The following is a 25,348-nucleotide window of genomic DNA, read 5'->3' on the forward strand; positions in this document are numbered from 1 at the left end:
GTCATTAGCATGTTTATAATGGTTCTAATTTAGCACAACATTTTCTGAATTTTATCCTTGAGTCATTTACAAATTGTTCATATTGAATAAACAAAGGAAACAGATTGCATTTTATACTCAGTAATTTATCTGAAAGAAGAGGGGAGGGTTAATTGTTTTAAAGTTTTGGTCTGTTTGGGGAAGTGAGCCTGCTTTTTCATTGCTAGGCATAAATGCCATTTCTCATCTTTTTGGGGATGGCTGGGGGGCTATGGAGGAGTAAAATGAAAAATTAAGACCAGGACAAGATTGGCCACTCCCAGAGGGGAGTGTGGAGCAAAAGGGGAGCTGGCACAAGATTATCCAAAACAGTTGGTGCATTCCTTAATGATCAAGTGCTTGAGAAGTCCAGCTCTTCCTGGCAGAGCATCTGTGTTGATGTTTATATCATTGCCCTGCTGTATGGGAAAGGCATGCTTTCTCTTGCTGCTTGGCTAAAAATAGGATGGAATATAGCATTGTATGAGATATTTTAAGATAGTAAAAACATTTAAGAGGTTAAAGGTTTGACGTTTGGATCAAAAAAGATCAGTGATACAACTTGTGGTGTTCTTGCACGCTGAATTTTATCTAGTTTGTCGGTGATTCGAACTCTTGGTTAGGCAAGTTATTTTCGTTTCATTTGGTGCAGTCTGAAAAACCCACTCTGCTGTCTTTTCTTTCAGCTTCTCAGCATGAAGAGCAGGCCTGAAAACAGCCTCTATTTATACCCCCTTGTTTGTATTTGGAAAATCAGTTGTTTCATTGGAGAGAGGGAGATAGAAGGAAAAGCACAAGCAGTCGTCAGGGAGTATGTTTTGTACATTCTAGTGACTTCAAAATAAAACTGGCACATTTTAGTGTCTAATTATTTTTAGTGAGCGTGGAGGGTTTTAATTAAAATTTAAGAGTGCTCTTCAAGCTCTCCATGCTCCAATTTTATCCCACTGTATTCTGAAATACTTATCACTGTGGAAAAATGTACAGTAACCGTCATGTGCGTCTCTGTTTCCTAACGAAAAATGTGGGATGGATGGTCAGAAGGGATATAAATATATATTGTCAGAATTACTTGTAAACCAAGGTCAAGTGTGCTTTGATAAGTTATCATTGTTCTTGGATACAAAGAAAATTTATTACATTTGAAACTTATGATTACTATGGTAAAAATAAAATTGTTTTAATATTTCCTTAAAAGAGTTAATAACGCAGTAGGAATTCTGCATACAGGGGCAGCAGCCATTGTTTTTCCTCACTAAAATATTTTAAAGATATTTTCTATATCGTTTCTAATGTTTGAGCATTTCTAACTTTAAATATCACTTTGAGGTAAAAGGAATAATAATCGTTTATTCACAGATAAATTATTTTAAAGTACAATGATTTTTTCCATTTATCTTTTACTATTCCTCTATGCTTTAGTTTTAGTGATGATTTCTTTGTTTACTCTCTTTGACCCATTTGAAATCTTTATTTCATGCAGAATAAATGTTAATACTACTGCAACTTTGTTTAACTAGAAAAAATTTAAAATTGTTCCTAAAATATTATTGCATAGATTAGGAAATAAATGTCTCACATACTCTCACCCTGAATTTCTCTTGTACTATAAAATAATTATAACAGTGATAAACCACTCTGGCCTGAAACCTAGGTACTTAAGAAACAGGAACATTGCTTTGCGATCCATTGTGCAGGCTATTTATTAACAATTAGTTCTGAATTTTCATTCCTTTTTTCCTAGAAAAAATTTTTTGAAAAACTTAAATTTTCAAAAAGAAAAAGAAAAGGAAAAAGAAAAGCTATGCAACTGAGAATTAATTTATAACATATCAAAACCTTTTACATCCTTGATTAAAGTATAAGTGAGAACTGAAATCTAGCTCTTGATTTTTGGTAGTCCTTTTTTAATCACATTATTTACAAAAATGGGACAAGATTAATAAAAGAAAGTTCTGTATGTCATTGACTATGTATTGGTTATGCAGGCTAATTCTTTCAAAGTAAGGGGAATTAATTTTGGCATTTTCCACTTTTATAAGGAAGTATGTAGTTTACACTTATTTTTAATGTGTACTTATTACCGTGACATTTTTTATACTATAATGTTGTGGTTCTTTATCTTAGTTTCCAAAAGATATGTAGCTCTTCTGTTTTTCAGCTGAAGACAACTCAGTCAAAATAACAAATATATGAATAGTCAAACTTAGATAATAGATTACTATATATTGTTTCATTGTTTTGAGGACTGTGGCACCATGCACCATAACTATATTAGTTGTTTTCAAGTCAGTTATGTAAAACAAAATTATCTGTGTAAAATAATCCAAGAATATTTGAGTGATGTTCAGTCCTTTTTTACATTCGGAATCTTGCCTGACTGCTGAGATGAAACCACTGAGTACAGTCCTACTCTGTCCGTGCACACTGGACTTGACTTATTTTGATCTCTTTTCTTTTTGCATTTGTGGATAATTAGAATGAGGCAAAGTCTAATCTGATCAATTGCCTCTGTAGAGCTAGTGTCTTATTAATGTTGAAGGATGTGGCACAAAGAATACTTATAATTTGCACCCTTACCTGGATATTGTTTTGAGTGAGAAATCCGAAAATATAAAATTTTATTTATAACTTTATTACATATTTTCTTTGAAGTCAGAAACCTCTCGGTGGTGGCAGTAGTTTCCTCTGCCTGTGCGGTATTTGTTTACAATCTGTATCTTCTGGTCTTTGTCCCCTTACCTTACTTGTTTTACATTACAGTATGGAGTGAGCTTAGTAGTAATCGAGGTATGACGTTAGAAGTTTCTCAAGTCAGATAATTAGGTGAGAAAGCTGAGTGTTTTCTAAGGGACTTCCTCAGTGTTTGGAATCTTCCTGGAATCTCCGAGCATTGAGATTAAATGTTGATAAGGTTGTGTGTAGTGAGTTGTATTGTCCTGTAGGTAAAGGCAATTTGTGATATTATTAAACTGTGATTATTATTAAATATTTTTGTGGGGCCATAAATAGCAATATGCAAAGGATGCTTTATTTTTTCCCCTGTTTCTTCTACTGAAATGGGAACTCATATAGCTAGATTAACTCAGCATTACAGTGAGGATTAATTTTCTAATAGGAATGTGAAATGCTTTGAAGTTATTAACCATTTTATAAATGAGTAGCTTTTTTGTAAAGCTATGTCCACATGGTTTGATTTATGTTTGAAGTGTTTGTTCCTGTTGTCCATATAGTTCTATTTTTCTCCCATGAAGTTTCAGCATTCTTTTCCTGGATCTCAGAAAGATTTCAGTTCTATTTATAGAAATGAGAGACATATTTTAGCCTGTTTTACAATTAGTGTATATCTAATCCTAGTTTATGAACTTTCTGTGGGTTTGTGCTCATAACTAATAAATTGAGTTTTTGTCTTTGAGCATTATAATATATAATCTCAACTCAAATTTTAACCAAACGAGTTATGCTTTAGCATATATATATCAGCAATTAGCAGTTTAGTACAATTTTATAATATGTATGAAAGGGTAAAAGAAAAAGTAACAAAACTAGATAGGATAGGAAGTTGAAAATGTTTGTTGATTATTCTTATCCATGATCTGATGTTATATCAATCTCTCTCAGAAATTTAAACTCGATTTAAGAAAAAGTAATCTCTGATCGGCATGGCATGGCTTTGAAGATTGGCTTCATAACTCTCAAACTCAGTCTTATCTTTTTTAATGGCTTTAGCCTAAAGACAAAATATGTATAGAACAAAGTATACACCTTGTTTCTGAAATTAAAGTAAAAGTAGCGAGAGATCATTCTGAAAATTAAACACAAACTGAATTGTGCATATGCATATAGGCCCTGTTGGAAGGTGACTCAGAATCCAGTTTTTAGTCACAGTGGTAGACCACTCGTTGAAGCGTAAGAAAATTTTAATAGAAAAGAATGGAAGGAAAGAAAGAAGGCAGTAAAGAAGGGAAGAAGTAAGAGAGGGGGTAGGGAGCTTTCATGTAATAGAATCAAGCTGACTTCTATTTACAAAGAACTTTGGCTTCTGTGATAGCAAGCCAGTATGGTTGTTCTTCATCAGCCTTTTCACAACACGCTGATCTGGATTCCATCCGTTCCTTGATTGATTGATCATGTCATGGACAAATGTTAATTGTTTTCACCAATACTTTCTAACCATGCAGTGGTCTTCTCATCTCTTACCCAGGGCTCACTGTCTTTTTCTAAACCTTATCTGGTTTCTGAAACCCTTTAGATCCATCTTGACCTTTCTGTCATTCTGAAAAACCCAAGGAGGACTTAGAAGTTGAAGAAAAAAAGAAAGGGAAAATGCCAAAGAGATAGGTACTGATATGGGAGAGGAAAGGCATTTGGATTTGGAGTAACGATTTTAAATATAATTCTAAGAAGAAGTTATCAGAATTTTGACACTTGGAATGTTAAAGTTTAATGGGAGTATGCTTTGCACTAAGGATTTAGTATTTAAAGTTCCATTCCCTTTTTGGAAATGTGGCCTATTTGTTAAGATTTGAGGCTTAAAAGATACATGTAAATAGTTGTAAGCAGTAGCTTCAGTTGCAAGTCTGAATAGAGAGAAAAAAATAACTCATTGAGAAAACTTTGCTAGTTATTAGAATATTCTGAAGTTTAAATTTCTGAAACCTTTATGACTCTTTATAGAAACAAAAACAATCACTCTGTATTCTAGTATGCTATTTAGAAATGCAATAGGGGCAAATAGTGTTTAAATAAGTATTTTCTTAAAAAGAATATACATCTCTATATAAGAGAAAAGTATTAGCAGTTTTCATTATCTTGACTTTATTTTCTTTGCTCTAAATGGGTGTTTTACAAAAGATGCCATATGTTTATTTCTTTTTAAAGGACAAATGGTTACAGGTTGATTGGTATCTTCTCCCTTGAAGAATTGTCATTCTTCCTTGAATAGCATACAGATTTTGCTTGGTTTTAAAAAATGAGCACCTGGATTAAAATAAATATTATCTAAACTTAAACCCATAAGAAAGAGCCCTTTTTCTGTCCTATCAGTCTAAGAAATAATAACTGTTGACTGAGTGTTAATAGAATTATATTATAATACCAAGATAAGATTATTGAGCACTATCTTCTTTTCCTGAGAATAGTTTAAATAATCTTCTGGTAAAAATAAATTTAGTCGTGGTCTTTTATAATACAGTAATATATTTGCCTATGTTCTCGGGTTACAACAACAAAAAAATTGCTCTGATCATTTTTAAATGAGAAAATTTCTTTATAAACTGGCCTTTTGGATTTGTAATATTTTAGTACTTGTAAAACGTACATATACTATTTTAATACTTACTTTTTCAATTCAATAGATTCCTCTTGCATGGAAAAACTACTTTCAAAAGATTGGAAGGAAAAAATGGAAAGACTAAATACCAGTGAACTTCTTGGAGAAATTAAAGGTACAGTATACAAAATATCAAACATACCAATGTAGAGATGTTAATTTGTGTAACAACACATTTGCTGATCTTCTGTAACCTAATATTAAATTCTTATCTCTAATATTTATTTATTTACGAGAGGGTAAATGTTAGTATGTCCTTGAATTTTCATTTTTTCTAATATTTATAGAATGAAAAATTCGCCCTCTTTTTATTATTGTCTATAAACATATAACTTATAGGATAAACTGCTTCATCATTTATTTAACATAATGCAAATGAAATAGAATGTTATATCAAAGATGAAGAACAAATCAAGTTAAAGACAATTTTAGTTTTTCCTCTTGAAATCATAATAATATTTTAATTTATGAATCCAAATCATTAATTTGAATTTCTTCTGATCAAAAAGGGTCAACCATAGCACCTATAAAAAAAGAGTTTATGGAATATGCTGTACATTATGGTTTATAGGTAGATTGTGAGGCTTGTTTACCTTTTCAAATCCTGGCTCTGTCAGTTACTAGATGAGTGACTTTGGGCAAATCACTGATCTTTTCTATGTTTTGAATTCCTCGTATCTAAAATGGAGATAATAACAGTACCCACCTCATGGGCTCATTAAGACAAATAATACATGTACGGCTTTTAGAATAGCGCCTGGCACTTAAGAAAGATCTCATGAGGGCAAGTTTTAATTTTTATTAACATGCTCATAGGATCATAGGTTGATTAATCTTAAACAGATTTCACAGAATTAAAAATTTCATGACCTATTACCCTGATGAAGATGAGCATCTTTATTTTTGAAGATGAATGCTTGATGTTATTCTGAAACATGTTAAGAAGTGGACAATCCCAGTACATTACAGAATTAAGTTACCCTATTAGTCAAGAAGTTGTACTTCTTGCCAAACTCTCTTTTGTTGATTCCTTTGTGGAGATGAAGTGCTATATTACTAGTTTTTGGTATCATGAATAGAATGCATGGTCATTAATTAATTCTATCAGTTGTCCCTTATAGACAGTCATCACTCAGACTTGTACTGACAATTTGGAAACTTAATTACATTAGTTTCCTATATTTATCAAATAACTTCAGGTGAATTTTCATATTTGCCATGTATAATATTTCATTTAAGAAGAACATTTGGCAATAACTATCTGATGAAAATGTTGTTTTGAATTTATTATTAAAAATTGCCTAGTGTTCAGGTATGTTTAACTCAAATGAAGAATAAAGGAAGTCATCTCTTTCTCAAGGAATAATTAATAATTTATTCCATTAAATAATACAGTATCAAAATCAAATAGAAAGTGGATATTATTTGAATTTCACTGCTTCTGTTTTGTACTCATGAAGGCCATTTGCTATATTTTGGAAGAAAAAAAGAAACTCAACTTATAACTGATGGGTAGAAAGAAAGTCATTAGTGACATATTCTTTATCCAGCTGCAGTAACATGGTGTATGCTACTTTGCACGTCATTCTGTGTTTTCTTCCCTTTCCAAAGTCATTGGTTTTTATAACAGTGAGAACAGAAATGGCTTATGCTAAGGAAAGCTTTTGCTAGCATGAATGATGGGGGTCTTGCTTTCTCTTAGTAATGTGGAAGCTAACATTTTATTATGTTATGATTCAACATCAAGTTTTTAAGCATCGGGTTATCTTCTCTCCCCCTCCCCACCCCACTTTCCATCTTACTTTGTTTTTAATTCTAATTATGAATTTAAAATATAAAAACTGTACTAGCCTCAGATAGTCAAAGTATACAAATCTAGAAAGTAAAACACATACAAAATTAGGCTTTTCCAATGCTTTTAACTTTTTTTTTCTGAATTCCGTATGTAATATGTGAACTGTCATTTGTGTGCTACTCTCAGTTTTATGGGCATAGAATAAGATTCTTTTTAAATTTTTCATTTTGATTTAGTCTACATGATTGTCTCTTTAGACATCCTAATATTTTGTCACCATAAACATTATTACAGAAAATGTAACAATAATAAAAATTAAAAAAATTAAAATAGTATTCATAGTTTGATTCAACCACTGCTAAAACTGAGTGTATCAGGCCAATTACAATCCACCTCAATTAGTTATAATTATTTATTCTGAAATTTTAAAGTGATCTAAATACTATCTCCAGGAAATACATACTATCATGGGTTATCAGTATTCAATATTATATCTCAAGCATTGTATATTTTTAATAGCTCATATTATTTTCCCCTCATTATAAAGTTCATACATATTTATTGTAAAAAATATAGAATCACACATACAAAAGAAATTAAAATTGTCTTATAATTCTATATTATATATCGTTTCCATTTTAATTTATACATATACATGTTAAATTTTTTTCTTAAAATTAGACTCATCTTTTTATTATTCTTTTGTGATCTATTTTTCCCACTTAAGATATATTATGACTTTTCCTGTGATTAGGTCATTTTCTAAAATATTATTTTTATTTGTAGAAAATATTGCATAAAGTAGGGTTCTAGTAATTTAATAATTGAGTCTTCTTTCAACATTTCAGTTGTTTTTATGTTTGTCATTATAAAGAAAAGCTTGAGCATGGATAACATAATACTTTTTCAGTATTAATTAGTGGCTATTTTCTTAGAATACATTCCTAAAAAGTGAAATTCTTGGGTCAAAGAGTGTGTTCTTTTTTAAAAGGCTTTGATTCATGTTGCCATATTGCCCTTCAGAAGGGATATAGTGTACTGTGCTCTCACCAGCAGTATCTGCAAGTTTTCTCACCCTCACTAACAAGTATTATTAACTTAAAAGTTTCTTGCCAGTTTGATAGGGGAAAATCTCATATTATTGCTGATTTATTTTGAATTTCTTTGATATTATTGAGAATGAAGATTTTTACATAAATTTATTTCTATTAAATGTCTCTTCCTTTCCGAATTTATTTGTCTGGTTCTGGTTTCGTTATACTCTTAATGTATATTTTGATGGTATTAACCTTTATTTGTCATATATGTTATATATTGTCATTTTCTTTACTTTATGGTTTTGTTGTCAAATCTTTTTCTTCTTTTTTAATGCCTCCTTTTTGTTGTTGTTGGAGGTTTGTTTAGAAAGGCTCCCCAAGGACAGATAATATTCTGTATATTTTCTTTCAGTTTTTGACAGTATTTTTATATATTTAACTCTAATTCCTCTTGAATGTATTTTGATGTATAATTTCATCCAGAGGTATAACTAATTTTTTTCTCAGTTAATCATATGTTTCTGTATCATTTATTAAATAATCAATCATCACTTCTGACTTGAAATAACATCTTTTATTACATACTGACTGCATATTTGGAACCATTTCTCAGTTTTTGGTTCTAATCCCATTGATCTATCTAAACTTTTATTTGTTCTATGATATATTAATCCTGTAGCTTTACAGTATCTTTGATAAATAGGTATTGCAAGACCACATTCATAATTTTTCTTTAAGGTGTTTGCATATTTCTCTAAAATTTATTTTAGATTTGTAATTAAACTGTTAATTGAAATTACAAAGTGATATTTTAAAAGGTTATATTACCTTTATATACAACTATGGGGTAAAGTGACATCTTTATAGTAATGTATCTTTCCATTCAGAATCATTTATCGATTTCTTTTATGTCCCCCAACAATGTTTTTGTTGTTGCTGTTGTTTTGTTTTCTTTTTTGTTTTTTATACCTATAGCTCTTGGTATTCCTAGGTGCAATGTTTTGTTTTGCAAATACAAGTTCTGGGCATTTCCTTTGAGGGTTTCTTTATGATATCTAATATTTTTATTTGCACTTGTGAATGAGATATTCTTCATTCTATTTTCTTTTTGTTACTGTGTTTAGGGAAGCTAGTGAATTTTGCTGGTTCATTTTATAACTTCTATCTTTATAAAAACTTATTAGGTTTAATCATATTTCAGCTGATATGTTTTCTCTTATATGTCCTTTTTTTTCCACCCCTTTTCTTATTATACTGCCTAGATTGTCAAAAATAATATTAAGTTATATAGGTGATAGAAAATATTTTGTGTAGTTTTTAATTTATGGAATTGTTTTTAATATTTCAGCATTAAGTATTATGTTGACTATTGATTTAAGATATTCTTTATTATTAAAAAAATTCTAGCCATACTTTATTAAGAGTTTCTATGAGAAATTGCATTTTATTTTATGGCATATCTTAGTGGTTTTGTTTTTCAAATTTATTGATGACATAAACCCTGATTAGTCATGGTGTAGTCTTGTTTTAATGTACTGCATAATTTTATTTGCTCATATTACAGTTGTTATTTTTGCATCTGTAATCATAAATGAGATTAGTTTGTGTTTTTATTTATTTGTACTATCTTTGTTAATTTCCAGTACCAGCATTCATATTTGAATTGGAAAGATTTTTTTTTTTCTAGGCTATGTAAAATGTTGCTCAGATAACATGGCAATTAATTATTCCTTGAAATTCTGAAGGAATATACCATAAAACATTTAGGCCTAGAGTTTTCTTTGGAAATAAATTTTTTTTTTACAGTTTTTACTTCTCTTTAAGTCAGTTTTTCCAGGAAAAAAATTTCCTAGAAAATTATATATTTCATTAAATCAATACATTAATATTGATTTAAAATGTAGTATCACTTATTTTAAGTTTTCTATTAATTTACTGTTATATATACCATTTTAAATTGTGCATATTTGTGCTCTCTCCCTTTTGTCCTTCAATTTTACTTGCCAGTGATTTTTCTATTTATCCTCCTCCTCTGCTCTCTGGTAAGGATCTACTTTTTAGATTTATTTGTCAATTCTGCTGCTTTTCAGTATGCCAACTACTTAGTCTTACTTTTATTTTTGTTATTTCTCCCTTATTTTCCTTGTACTTTTTCTTTTGTTTGTTTTCTGATACCCTCTAATTTCCTAAATTAAATTCTTTAAACATTTTAAATTTAATAATAAAGGCATTTTGGGCCATAAATATATTTGAAGGAATAGCTTTATGCATCCCATAAATTTGAGCTTTTGAAATCTTCAGTCATTATTTTCTAAATAGTCAGTATTTATATTATATTCTAACTGATCTTATGTTTATATGTCATTCTTAACTTTACATCTTCTTTTGGATTCAAGAGTGTAATGAAGCTAGGGAAGGGAGGAAACATAACCTCTATCACCGCCATTAGAAAATTCTATGTTATGGGTTAGGTGCTGGAAGGAGCATTAAAGTGTAGGCAGTAGAATGGATAAGAGCAGTATTGAAAAATGAATCTTTAATGTAGAGTTTACTATTACCACATTTAAAAATAATACATTAATCATCTCCTTTTAAGATTTTACTTATAAAAAACAATGTTTTCAGGTAAAAGTCTTATTATTTAAATGAAATAAAGCAATATTTCTGAAATTCCTTAGTAGGAGTTGGAATATTGCTAAAGTTTGAGAAACACTGAATCATAGATTTTCAGTGGGTCTGTATCTGAGTCTTTTCTAATATTCTTTAAGAGAAAAATCCTGTCCCTAACCCCACCATGTTTTCATAGGTAGTCTCCTTTCCAGTAGCAGCATTAAAATTTTCAAAATACATGAAATCTAAACATTGATGGATTACTGTATCAACCATTTTCCTAATGAGACAGAAGGAACCACTAGGTATGTGAACTTTGCTGATTTTATTGGAGTTGAAAAGTAGCAGATGATTTGCCTTTAAATATTTCCAGATTTTTATGTTCTCTCAGATGAACAAATTGCTGTAAATTTTAAAATGGAAATTCAAGAAAAAGTTATTTATAAATGAATATGTAAAGTGTACAGTCATAGCTCTTGGAAAACCACTCTAGTCCTGTGATTGCCTACAAGAGAAAACACTAGTAGCTATGATTTACTATTCCTAAAAAAAAAAAAAATGAATGTTCTGTAGAAAGGGCAATATATGGATTAAGCAATCAGAATACTTAGAAACAGTTTAAGGTTCCTACTATAAAAGTGAATAAAGTAGGAGAGAGAATTGGCATTAAGATAGTAACTTGTGATGCAGAACACTAATTCTATGGGAATGCTGTTAGATCCGTTCTGACCCTTTGGTGATAACAGCACTGCTTAAATTACCTCGAGAATAACCTACACTATTTGATCTTCAAAGATCTATCATGCACTGAAAAAAAACATGACTTTTCTGTTCCCGTGTTCTTCTCCAAAGATTTATGTTTGCAATCAGAACTAAAAACAAAACCAGGCTCTCGGTGGCACACAGTAGCAATATCATAATAAATTCACATTTTTAATTCAGTATTTGTGCCAAGCACAACTGTAATATGTTTGTACTATTTAATGCAACACAGTTCCAAATTTTACTTCTCTTAGTAACAAGACTAATGAAGTGACAGGGATAGTAATACTTAAAGTCTTTGATAGTAAAATATGGCAGAAACATTTATGCTCTAGAACAAACCTCTCAGGCATAATAGTTGAATAAATATAATAAATAATTGTGTTTCAACAGTGACTTTGAAAAATATTGTGAACCATTTGTATGATTTTCTATTTAAAAGCATTTGTTTAATCACTTTTTCCCTATCAGAAACTGTCGTTTTTCTAAGCTTCAGAAGAATATACCTACAGCACATCTACCTTAATCACTAAATGTAAATATTGAAATGATTAATCATAAATGACCAAAGAAGGAAAACACTATTTTAGTTATTTGGTTCATGTCACATAATTATTTTTTTTTGTCTTTCTTATCATCTGTGTGTTTGACAAACATGAGCACAAACAGTTTGTGCTAACACAAACAACCAACATTACTGTTTCTCTGGCACACTGCCCAGGGAGGCGCCTTCACACCAAGGAGATGCCAGACACAGCATTGAGGGGCATATGTGCAAAAACGGGAGGCTGACTAAAATTTTCTTCTATAAACTATGGAAGGCTAGACCCACCCATGGAGACAGAGGATAAATCTTAATGCTCTAGACATCATTTATATATCACCATTGCATTTAGAAATATTTCATAATCATAACTATCCTGGTATTCTCACTCCTTTGGTACAACTCAAACAGACAAATGGATTACGGACCCTACTTGTACTTTTGTTTTACCTCGTATCCTTCTACCACGTTATTCCACCCCCATTTCTCATTCACAGATAGATCAAGATAAATACTACTATAGAGAGAAATTGCATTACCTATGTCCACTCCTGCTTTGCTATACTGCCTCACTTACATAGCAAAAGGTAAAAGAAGAACTATTTTTGTTTGTTTGTGTGTTGTGGGAGTGATGAACAGCTCAGAGCCTGCTGTCCCCTTGTCCCTACTTCTGAATTCTAAGACTGAAGAATTTGAAAACTGCTCTGTGCTGTATTAAACAGGCTTTAGAGGCCAGGATTCAAACCCTAACTCTACAACTTTGTAATTGACCCAAACTAATTTCTCTGTCTCCTTTTACTCATATGTAAAATTAATAAAATAATAATAAAATAATAATATTTTTTCTATTGGGTTGTTATAAGGATCAAATTAAATAACATAGATAGTTTATTACTCTTTCCTTTGTAAACAATAAAACACCTTTAAAAATTACTTACTGTATTACTTATTAACAGGAAATAAATAAACAAATACCCTCTAAAATAGCCAAATTTTCCACAGCCAAATTCCCACTGATGTTATTTTATTAATACATCCATTCATTTATTCATTCAAGTATTTATTGAATACCTACAATATTTAAGGCACTCTCTCTTAATGCAGTCCAACTATATCAATGTCAGATAGTCATTAATTGTTCCTAAGTTCTTTTGTATATTGAAAATTCCCCATTACCTTAACTTTTTAAAATAGCACAAAACAAATCTTATCCTCTTCTAGTCAACAAAACTTCAACCAGCTAACATCTATTAGGCCAAACTTTCCTAGGTCTTTAATTACTATTCTTACTATATCTTCAGGACTCTATTATTCTAGTCATTTTTGATCAATTCTAATTTGACAACAGATCTCTTAAATTGTTATTTCTAAGACAAGGGCTGTATTGCTCTAGAGACCAGCTTGTGAAAGAGTTTGAGAGTACATATATTATTTTACTTTCCTGTTTGTGTGAAATAATGTAATATCACTATTTTCTGTATAAATCTGTGTAATCGTAGAACTTCAGAGTAATATCTAGAATCATAGAATCTCAAAAAATTAGAGCTGAAGGGGCTTTACATATTATGTAAACCAACTTCTTATTTTCTATATAAGGACTCCACTATCCAGAAAAGAAAAATTACTGCTCTAAATCACATAGTAAATTACTAAGGTGGGAACAATACTCCCCCCGAATAGCATGTTTAGCTCATTTCATACAGTCTTTTGGTCATCTTATAATCAATAGTGAATAAGTATTGCAAAACCCATGAATTCCTTTTGCTTAACAATAAATGCACACTGCAACTAGTTTTACAAATATATATGCATTATAACATAGCATCACCCATAGTTTCTTTAATTATATCACTTTGCATGAATATAGACATTTCAAAGCTTCTCTTTGTACTCTCCTTTATAAACATCTTTTACTTCTTTTGAAGTCTGTATGATATACATACAAGCAATTAAAACCAACCCCACGTGGGTTGGAGACACAAGGTCTTCTTAATTAAAATTCAAACAAAAGCTACCAGCAAAACTTACTACTATATGATTAAGGTCTAAAGTATTATGATACATTAGAATCATTGTTAACTGTTGGGATTAAAAGAAATCGATATGTTGGGGAAAAGATCAGTTGGATCTAATTAGTGAAATCAATGTTTACATAAAAGAAAATACTGAAATTTAATAACAGGTTCTAGTTATAAATATAACACTGGCTAAAATGGTTCTTTGTTATTATTATGTTGACCACAGAATCATATTTTAAAATCATTGACTAAGAATCTGCAACTTCTTTTTTAATAGTTAATTATTATAATTAAAAACATAAAATTTTACTTTAAAATTATATCTGGTTTCAAAAATTTCAATTATAAAATGTTCTTAAATGTAAAAATAGTCACTGATTATAAAATATTTCTATTGATTCCATTTTTAAAAGGCTAATTTTAGCAATAGCTACAACCTACAGTGGGAAAGGATGAAGTAAAAAAGATCCAAAGTATTCTTTCACAATTATGATTACATTAAATATTTATTAGTCTATTTGGTGACATATTGAAATAAAAGAGAATAAATTTTGATATAATTCAAAAACAAGACATTTCACTTTTTTCTTGCTGATTACTGTGATGAAAATAAACATTATAACCAGCATGGAGAAGAAAAACTATTACTAATTGCAGCCTAGATTTTAAGTAAAATGAAGGTCATTAGCAATTTCCTGGAAGCCATTCAGATTGCTTACCAGGAAATGGTAGCTAGCAGGACATCTGTAATCCTCCTGTGTGGAATTAGTGAAAACATACTGGAGCTTTAATGATGTGTGTTAGATTTAGGCTGATGGTGGAACCTTTCTCTGTTAAAGTAGCTCATATTCTTTGAATACAAATGATTTTTATTTCAGTATTAGTGTATAAACCCAGACTTTAAGATAGTCTTTAACATCCATCCATCTAGGCATCTATCCATTCAGCCATCATCCATACATTAATACACACCTGTAGATTGGAATATGACTCAGTGAAATAAGGGATGACAGCAGAAGAATAGGAATCTTGGATTAAAATATGTTTGGGCAAACTGAAAGAAATTTCTCCTATAACTTGGCATGCTGATTTCACAACATTTTGGGTGGTGAATTTAGTCCTATTTTTATTAGCATCTTACTTCTATAAAGAGATAAGCAAAGCTGAATGTTAAATAAAAGTACCTCACAGGACATAAATTTAAATCTGACTCTACATTATCTTGATAGAAGTGGGGTCACTGATTTAGAGACTTTTAGCATAGCTTTTCCAGATTACCTAAATTATTGCTTGACTAAATGAGAGTAACATCTCTGGAACTATTAAGAGTAACAGAGTAAAGCTAAAGAGAGTACACACACACACACACACACACCCCCCAAAAACTGCTGGAAGGATATTTAATAAACTATTAACAGAGGTTGACTATGCAGTGGGAAATGAAGAGTATGGGACAGGGGCTAATTTAAAATTTTGTGCTTTGTAGTTTGCTCTGTAGTTATTTTTTTAAAAAACGTGTATACATTGTTTTTTCAATTAAAAAAAAGACTAATTAAAAAGAAAACTGAAAGTAAGTCCAATAAAAATGAGATTGGTTTCCTTATTTATACAAAAGCAAATGGATACTATTTACTTAGCTTCTGAATTTTGTTGAGCAGATTAGAAAAGAGATAAGTAGCATTTGGGGTCACATGGAGTAGGGAATCAATAAATGCTTTATGGGTAGGCAACAACAGTTGTCAAAATTTGGCATAGGTTAGTATTTGAAATAGCAAATATTTATTGATAGAATAACAAACTGCTGTTCTCAAACTTTTTGATCTCAAGACTCTTAAAATGTATTGAGGACTCTAAAAATCTTTGTTCATGTGATTTATCTCTAATAATGCTTACTGTGTTAGAAATTAAACCTGGAAATTTAGAAAATATATTTATTAATTCACTTAAAAGCTATAATATTAAACCCACTACATATTAACATAAAACCCATTTTTATGAAAAATAACTATCACTTCTAAAATAAAAGTAATTTAATGAGAATAGTGGCACTGTTTTATATTTTTTGCAATTCTCTTTAATGTGTGGTTTAAAATAGAAGACAACTAGACTCTCATACCTGCTTCTGTATTCAGTCTGTTGTTATATGTTTGGATTGAAGTATATGAAGAAAATCTAGCCTATTATTGATACGTAGTTGAAAAAGAGAGATGTATCTTACAGCCTTTTTATATGATTGTGAATATTCCTCTTTGATACTACACTAAATTTCACAAGTAGTGTTTTCTTAAAGGTTAGATTCAGTGTAGGATCTGAAACCGTATCAATTAACTTTTAATACTTTTATGTTAAAATCCATTGGTCCAAGTTGAACTTTGAGTGAATCTTTTATTCCATGTATGATTTTGTAACATCATGTACTGGTCTTTTAGATTACGTTGTTTCACTGAATTATACAGATCTTATGTTGGTACATTTCATTATAAGTATCAAAAAATTACACATTACTATCACCAGCAATCTTGTCAGAAAAACTTTTTAAGTTTTTTGAAACTGTCTTGTTAATGACGGTAGATAAAAGATTTCTGAAATTTGCATTTTCCCTTAAAAGTTCAATTTATGTTATTGTAACCAATGCTATCAATTGTTTTTCTTGAAATGGCAGGCTCACTTGCCAGTATTGAAGTATGAATAATGATATTTTGTCCCTTAGTTGTTCTTTCAAACAGAATTGGTGTCTATGCAAAAAACTGAAAAGATTTTAGCTCACAACTCAATAGCACAAGTGATTTTCTTTGAAATAATTCAGACGTAGGTATAATAATCAGCAGAAGTATTTCCCACTTCATCATACAGAACAATAAAAATATGTATACTTTAAAGTTACTATTTAATAAAATTAATTATTTTTATAGTTTCATCAAGGAAGTTCTTAATCAAATGAAATTTTTATTCATTTTCTACAAGTATGTGGTGGTGAAGAATACAATGACTACAAGTAGAGTTAAGTGCCTTTGATTCATTCTTGGATACCAGCAGTTTTAACTCACCATTCTTCTGCATTGTCAGTGTAAATGTCAACGCTGTAACATGCAAGTAATGCCTCAGTATTATTATGAAAACAGTATTGACCCTCAGGAACAACTTGAAGAGTTCTTTGGGACTTTCAAGGGTCCCTGAACCACATTTTGAGAAACACTGAACTAGAATCTTAAAATAGACTATAGCACATAATTACCTTGATGATAAATTCACTTGTCAGTAATAACTACAAAGCAAATTAGTCCCCTTAAGAGTTCAAAGATTCTGTGAAGACTCTGAATGAAGTTATCGGCTTAATGAAATTAGTTGCTTTCTTCCTTGAACGGGAGTTGTGGCATAATAAACAAGAAATGTAGAGTTGGTCGGATGTGGTTTTGAACCATGGTGTAAACTGAGCTATTTATTTAACCTATTTTACTTTAAGCTTTCTAACTTGTAAAATTGAAAACAATACATGCATTTCAAGATTACTGTCAGTGATTGTAAAGTGATTGACAAAGTAGGTCCTCAGTAAGTAGTAGTTTGCCAGTAGGAATAGGAACAAGTGCATTTGGTTATATGCTACCTGTAGGGACCTTGAACAATTCATTACCTCTTGTAGCACAAATTATTTCATAGGAAATGATTAGATATGTATAAAATTGAGCAGAAGTTCTAGCAGTCCAAGAGATCAGCATTATCACCTATGCTCAACCAAAAGTGATATTCACTTTTTTGATAATTAAGTCACATTTTTCAGGTAAGGTAGGCCTGGTGAACACTAGCCTAGTCAGCTTCATTCCTATCTTATCGTTACAAATAGTTTAGCTATCGAATGCCTTCCAAGCCCTTGTAGTATTATTAAATCACCTTATTTAAGTGCAGATAAAATTTTCTTACCCAAAACTTTAAGAGATTTTTTTGTATAATTTTGGTTGTGGCATTTTATTATAGTGGTAGAAAAAAATTAGAGGTCTTGCTGTTAAAATAGGATTTTCACATGTAATGTTTTTGAACCTACAGTTGCTATGAATTTTTTTTAGTGTAACATTTATGATATATGAGAATTTAATACATATGAATTTGTTATTTTATAATTAAAAGTTACACATAAGACAGTAAATTTAAAATAGTATGAAAAAGATTTTAAAATTTTATATACCATTCTTATTAATTTACTCTATTTCACTTTAGTCTTTTTTGTTTGAACAAAGTATAATTTAAAAATATACCTTTGTGATAATATTTATATACAATTGATTTCTTGGAAGAAAAGTGTGTAAGGTAGTAATTAATCCCAAAGCTGTTTATAGGCCCAGGAATGTTCTGTGCCTAGCACCCCAGGTGCCAGGATATGCCCTGGGTGTTTTATTACCCTATAGTCAGCTCTTGACCAAATCCTCATGGGAGTGTATGTCACATTAAGAACTGGCCCATAGTACTAGACCTCACACACACTCACTATTTAGGTCATTTGTCTGAATTTTAAAAAAAAAAATTATAAGGCTAACCACTTAATAAAATGTGTGTATTTTCATCTAAATGGTGTTTTTATGAATAAGACTCTTGAAATAGACATAAATTGTACATTATTCTCTACATTTTTAAATTTGTTGCTACTGTTAGTAATTACTATTGAGTGCATATTTAATGCACTGAGGAAATTTGATGTAATTATTTCGTTTATTTGTGATTCCTCTTCAATCCAATGTCTGTATTAAACTATTGAAAAAGAAAACTACAGAGAATTTAGGTCATTTAAAAAACACATTTTTTTTTTTAGCTCTGCTTATAAACTTGTATTGCACTAACCAAAATAAAATTAGAATGAACCTGACATTGTAAAAGATAGGGTTTAGAAGTTTAGATAATTTTGAATACAGTTACCTTTTAAATAGAACCTTAAAGAGGCTGGACGAATTGCAAGACCCCAGTCTTAACAGAAGTCAGTGAGAGATGTGTATAACAGAGCTCAAAATTTAGTTCGTTTAACTTCAGACAGATTATTTTTCCTCAAGACTTTTTTCAGTACTTACGAGTTGATTACACCTGAAAATGGATTGAATAGACACAAGTAGGAAGCTCCTTGAAAGGCTGTACAAAATAGTAGAAACCACAAAGGAAAGGTCTGATTGTGTTTCTTCTATGAGTGCCTAGCATTTTTTTAAAGCTCAGAGAATTTGGATACTGAAAAAGATCTCTAATGCTGAAAAGGGTCTGAAAATAAGGAAAGTGCAAGAGGGATACAGCTTTTGTAGGCCCACATTTTATTTTCTCCTTTGATCATAAGCTTGTAAGAAAAGTACACGTTTCACAGAAATGATTCACTATTATTAAAATGGTTTGGTCAAGGAATACAGTGAGGCAGAAGAAAGTAGGATTAAATGGAAGGAGGAACTCTGTATTCGTTTTGGTAGACATCGTCTGGTGTTTCCTTTCAAGTTAATATGCAACTATTTGTCATACTTGTTTTAATATTCTTAAATATCTCACTAGGGCTATGGAAGAGATGAGGTTTAAAACGAGATCTATTCTGTGGCTTTAAAAATATATCGCTTCACATAATAGTAATGAGAGACTTGTGTTTTTATGCTTAACGCAAAGAGTTACATTCCTATTAACATTTGTTTAACTAGGCTTCCATCACAACAGGTGCACAATTATTTTTATGAGTAAAATATTATCAGCCTTCAAAATTAGCCAGGGCAAAATGCAAGTTGTCTGATTAAATAATCAGAGCTGATACTTAAAATACATTTGATTTCCACAGGAATTTTAAAATTCAAGTCCTAGTCTCATTCTGATGTGTTGAGGGAGTTGCAATTGTTTGTAATATGTAAGTAGTAGCTTGTATTGTAACTAGTTTGATATAGTTCACATACTTCAATTGACATTATGAGACAAACTACTAAAATATAATAATAATTATTATTTCTAGTCTAACATTGTAATCTACCAAGTAGTATTATGCTTCACATTAAATCAGTAAAAACTAAGTGACTCTTTTTTTTGAAGACTATTCTAAATTCAGTTAAAAAGTGTTTCAGTTTAGAAAGCTAAAATCCAGTGTGTTCTTATTTAAATTTAATTTGTGGAGAGTAAAAAATAAGAATATAAATTTCAGTTTATAAAATATATAAATGATGTATACACCAAAGTTACTGAATATCTTAATGAACAGTGAAGACTCCCAAATGGTAAAAATTAAACAAAAAAACAAAAGTAAAGCAAACCAAACACACACGCCCACCCCTGAACTAAAAGACAGTTTCTTTAGGAGGTACCTTCACCATGGTTTAGAAGTACTACAACAGTGCAGCTGTTAGAAACCAATTACAGGCAGGTAACTGTTTGTTTTCATATCTAAATCTGTTTGTCAATCAGGAGAATGCAATGAATCAGGAAAGGGGATCTGAAATATAAACCACAGCGTAAGGCAGAGCATCTGGAATGGGTCCAAAGCCACAAGAATTAGGGCAGAAGTATAGATGGAATCAAAACCATACATGTTCACATGGCTTCTGTCTTTGACCAACTTTTCAAATAGGCTCAGAAGTAGAGATTATTGGAGAAAAATGTCAGTTTTGTATTGAGGGCAGTCGGATTTTAAGATTTGTTAGAAATGTGTGGTTATTTATAAAAGAGTGATCATAGAAAACACCTACAGATCTTTACAAGTATAAGACATTTCTAAAATTGGCTGTAAGCATCCTTTTTAATTGAAGGTTTAAACTTATTTTAAAATTTCAAAGTATATATATGTATCTTCATATTGTGAAAAGATAGGTTTTTACTACTTCGAAATTTGTGTATGATAATTTCCAACTTATATAACTATTTATGAGGAAATTAGTTTTATCTGGACTCAAGAATACATTTTTACTCAAGTTAATTAGACCATCTCTACTGTTTAAATATGCAGCTGTTGTGCTCTGGTTGTAGGAGTTCAAGAGACAGCGCTTTATGTAAATCTATGTGACTATAAGTTTTTCCATGCTGAAATCTGGGAAAACCTATGGAGACCCCGAAGTTTAAATCGGTAACATCAAGGGAACATAAATAGAAGTTTATTAAGAAAGCTAAAGAAAATGAAATGGCCCTGTCCATTTGTGGTTTTGCTTAAACACAGGCCTTCACAACCATTGAGAGACCTAGATTTCTTGTAAATTGGTTTGAAAGGAGCTCTTTTATTTTTCCAGCCATAGTTTAGGACCAGTAGGCATTTGCCTCAAAACACGATGGCTCTTCTCTAACCTTCACAGTTGATTGTGTATCTCTCAGCCATGGCTATCATGGTTTAGGGTTGCCTTCCCAGATGGATGCTGAAAAGCATTTTACTGGAGTAACTGTTATTTAAGTCTCTAGTCTCTCTGTTCACACTATTCAGTTTTTGTGTTAAGAAGAGGAAGAGGGGATCACCACTATGTGATATGGGGCTCTGTACCTGGGCCATCTTTAAAATATTTATAAAAGTTCATTTGAGATGATCAAGAAACAAATGAGTAAGGAGTGATGAATGAGGTGAAATGAAATACTGGAGGAATAGTTATGATTTTTTCCAGTCTAGAAAGAAGAGTTTGCTTAAGATTGCAGGAAGGGCTCTGAGGAGATTCTCTGTATTGTATTTCATAAAGAAACACTAGAGGTAGCACTAGAAAAAAATTTTTTTTCCCTTTATAAGGAACTGATTTTTGTTGTGGGTGACAATGAGAAAAGCTTTCTCACTAGAACGCCAATCTCAGAACTAGGACAGGATCTTTAGAATTCATCTCATCCATTTCTCATTCCATCCAAGAAGGAATGCATTTGTAGAATCTCAATTCACAGATCTCTTTTGAGTGCTTATTACTTGCCCATCATTGTCTTAGGCTATGTGGGTTTTATAGAATTTCATATTTTCTCCCACTTTGATGTGAGAAATTCCTGTTTTAAGGACCTGCACAGAAGCAAGAGAAGCAGGTGCTGACAAAAGTACTAACATTTTTTGGGCAAATTCTGTGTGTCTCAGTGTTTTTGTGTATTTTATTTCAATCTTCAAACCAATGCCATGAGGTAGTCGTCATTATCCTCCTTTTGCAAAGGATGGAACAGAGACTCAGGAAAATAAAATAATTTTTTCAAGACACCAAGATAACAGTGGCCAATCAGGATTTGAATTGAGGACTGTATGATGCTAAAGTTCTCATGTTCTTTCCACTAAGACATATTAACATCTATTCTGGTCATTATTGGAACACATTTCTTCATGCATGTCCCAAGTCTCCCATCCTATTCTTTGAGCTAAACAAAACAGAAAACAAACGAACAACAGAATGGTGAATATCATTCTATGTATGAGAATGTCATATACTTAACTGAAATTTACTTTTTTTTTTGAGATTTGTGTGATTTTTTTTTCACTTTTTAATACCTATAGGTTTTCTTTTCAAATTCTGCCACTGTAAAATTTTCTTTTTTATTAGTATAAATTCTTTAAATTTGAGGATCTTATTTATCCTTTAGTGTACTTTGGGTTTTCTAATTTGCTATCAAGGATTATTTCATTTTATTCTGGCTTTCTAGGATAATCCAATCTGCAAAACAGCGAATCATCTCTGATTATTTGACTGGAAATGTCGTTAAGAGTAATTGTAGAATATAAACTTTGGAAACTCTGCATGCTGGCTACATTATTAGGATCTTTACATTTGTAGCATAGTGGCATATATTATTTTCATGTTTACTTTAAAAACTTATGAACCATGAATAGAATTTTAATAATAAATTATATTGTGGTTAATTATTAAATTAAAACTATGAGACCTAGTTAAGAAAAGATTGTCATCTCTCTCCTACAATGACCCCTGACTACTGTGCCTATAATCCATATCTCACACTGGAATCTATTAATTATTTGATTGAAAGTCTGTCAATTCATACCACAATCGTCTGATATCTCTGAAGATATTTTAGAAATCAGCTTTGTTCTCTTTTGCTCATCAGGAAAATGAAATAGCTGATATTCATGGAATGGCAAGTGCATTGAATTTGGAAGTGTACAGAAGACACTATTATTTTGAGGATTAAGCCACTAAATTATTTTACACAGCTTACAATTTTAAAAGTTCCATTTCTTGAGAGGAAGGCCAAGAGAAATCAGACCTAGGAGGTGCTTAACACCGTGGGTTAAACAGATACCTTAGGTCTGGCTAAAGTCATGAATGGGGATGTGAATACTGAATCTCCTTGGGGGAAATAGAGTGTAGTCAGTCAACACTGGCAGCTCAGGAAGAGGGAGATAATGGTTATTGAATTAGTTTAGTCTCCCTAAGTGATCAAGCAGAGATGCTCAAGAACACAAGTTAGGAGCATGAAGTACATAAAGGCAGGTATCTTAAACACTTACAGGTTGGATAACAAGTGTCAAATATTAGCTCTGCTAAAAATGAGAGTCAAGACATAAGACATAGAAGGCCTGGGTAGCATGTACCCAGTAATTCAGTTTTGCTTGGAGGAGAGAAATAGGTCACCACAAATGGTGCCAAGGAGGAGAGTGTCGTGACCTCTGATCCTAAGGCAGAGATTGTTCAGTCCTTGCTATTTGCTTAGTACAGTTAGAGACCAAAGTTTATGGCTAGATAAAAGGAAAATTTTTATAGATTGTATTGAATCTGTGCTGTCCAGTACAGGAGTTGCCACATGTGGCTATTTAATTAATTCAAAACAATTAAAATTAACTAAAATTAAAATTCAGTTCTTCACTCACAAGAGCCACATTTCAAATGCTTATTACCACATGTGGCTGATGGCTACCGTATTGGACAGCAAAGACGTAGGACATTTCCATCATCATAGGAGGCTCTGTTGGACAGTGTTGTTCTATATTATAATAGTCATAAAAGGCTACGCCTTTTGGAGAGTTCTAATGCTGTTGAAATGTAGAATCTGCAAGTTATCTATAGCAAGCTATCTCTGTGACAGTGTACTTTAAAGAAGCCAAGAAATAATATTATGTCAGATTCAGTGAGGTTTCTGAAAATGGGATTTTGATGAAAGAATTGTATTGTATGAAATTAATTTTGAAATTGGTATTCATGATTTTTTAACTGATCTGTGTATCGTTGCAATAAATATAGCCTTTTACACTGAGGAAATCTATTAAAGTCTTATTTAAATGGATCATAACTTATACTCAGAACTGGTGAAATTATATTAAAATTTATTTTTTCTCACATATATACTGTGTGCTTGGTGAAGCATATCAACTTTCGTCGGTTATTTGAAATTTTCTCATCTCCACTGCTGGCTGATAGGAAAGCTGATCCTTCTGTCTTCTTTTATCAAATTATCGACAAGGAAGCTTCCTGTTTTGAGTGCTATTTTTCATTGTATTTAATACATGTGTTTTTATGTATGTACTTTGTATTTAATACAGATTTTGTGTGTTTATGTGTAGAGAGACAAAAAAGACACAGGGAAAGAGAGAGAGAGACCAAGGGAATACCAGAGAGAAGAGAAGAGAGAGAGAGAGAGAGAGAGATTGATTCAACATGCTAAGGAAAATGAAGTAAAATATTAGGGTTTTTTTTTCCTTTAGAATAAGTTCTACTCTCAGAGAAAGAGAAAGAACCATTTGCATTTATGTCAATATCTAACAATTTTCTCTGATGTCTTAAACCCATGCCCTGGAGGGTCACCACCTCTAAATTATGTGGCTTCTAGAGGAAAACTCAGATCCCTTTGTTCAGAGTTACTGCTGTTTGACTTTGGAATGAAGGTTTTTGAACAGACCTGGCCACTGATACAGAACCAAAATACAGGTGGCAGACATAGCTTATTGAATCAACACTAGTTTAAAATTAAGTAGGCAATTCACAGAAGAGGATATATGGCTAACAGGGATATGGAAATTAAAGCAACAATAAGATACCATTTCATATCTATCAGAGAAGCAAAAGTTAAGTGTGAGGAGCTAGAATTCTCACAAGTTATTTTTGGGAGTATAAGTTTATACAGCTACTCTGAGAATAGTTTAGCTATATCTATCAAAGTCAAAGATGGCCATACTCTATGAAGTAACTTGCACATGTACAAGAATGTTCACTATAGCGTTTTTTATAAGAGCAATCAAAATGAAGAAGCAGTTGAAATAAATAAGAACAATATATATCAACATGTTTGAATTTAAAAACATATCAAATGAAAAAAGACACAAAATCATATATCTAGTATATG

General features: G+C 31.2%; 1 protein-coding gene across 4 annotated transcripts in view; it reads left to right on the forward strand.

Moving 5' to 3' along the window:
• The window catches only part of SOX6 (SRY-box transcription factor 6), a 460,797-nt gene that overhangs the window by 222,642 nt on the left and 212,807 nt on the right, over nucleotides 1–25,348 (forward strand). For all 4 annotated transcript variants that reach the window (XM_039851521.1, XM_039851522.1, XM_039851519.1 and 1 more), the window contains exon 4: nucleotides 5,376–5,465. In XM_039851521.1, coding sequence (XP_039707455.1) covers nucleotides 5,376–5,465 — 90 coding nt within the window. The remainder of the gene's footprint in view (nucleotides 1–5,375; nucleotides 5,466–25,348) is intronic.

Source organism: Pteropus medius, unplaced genomic scaffold (genome assembly GCF_902729225.1).
Source record: "Pteropus medius unplaced genomic scaffold, Ma_sr-lr_union100, whole genome shotgun sequence".
Taxonomy (NCBI): Eukaryota; Metazoa; Chordata; class Mammalia; order Chiroptera; family Pteropodidae; genus Pteropus; species Pteropus medius.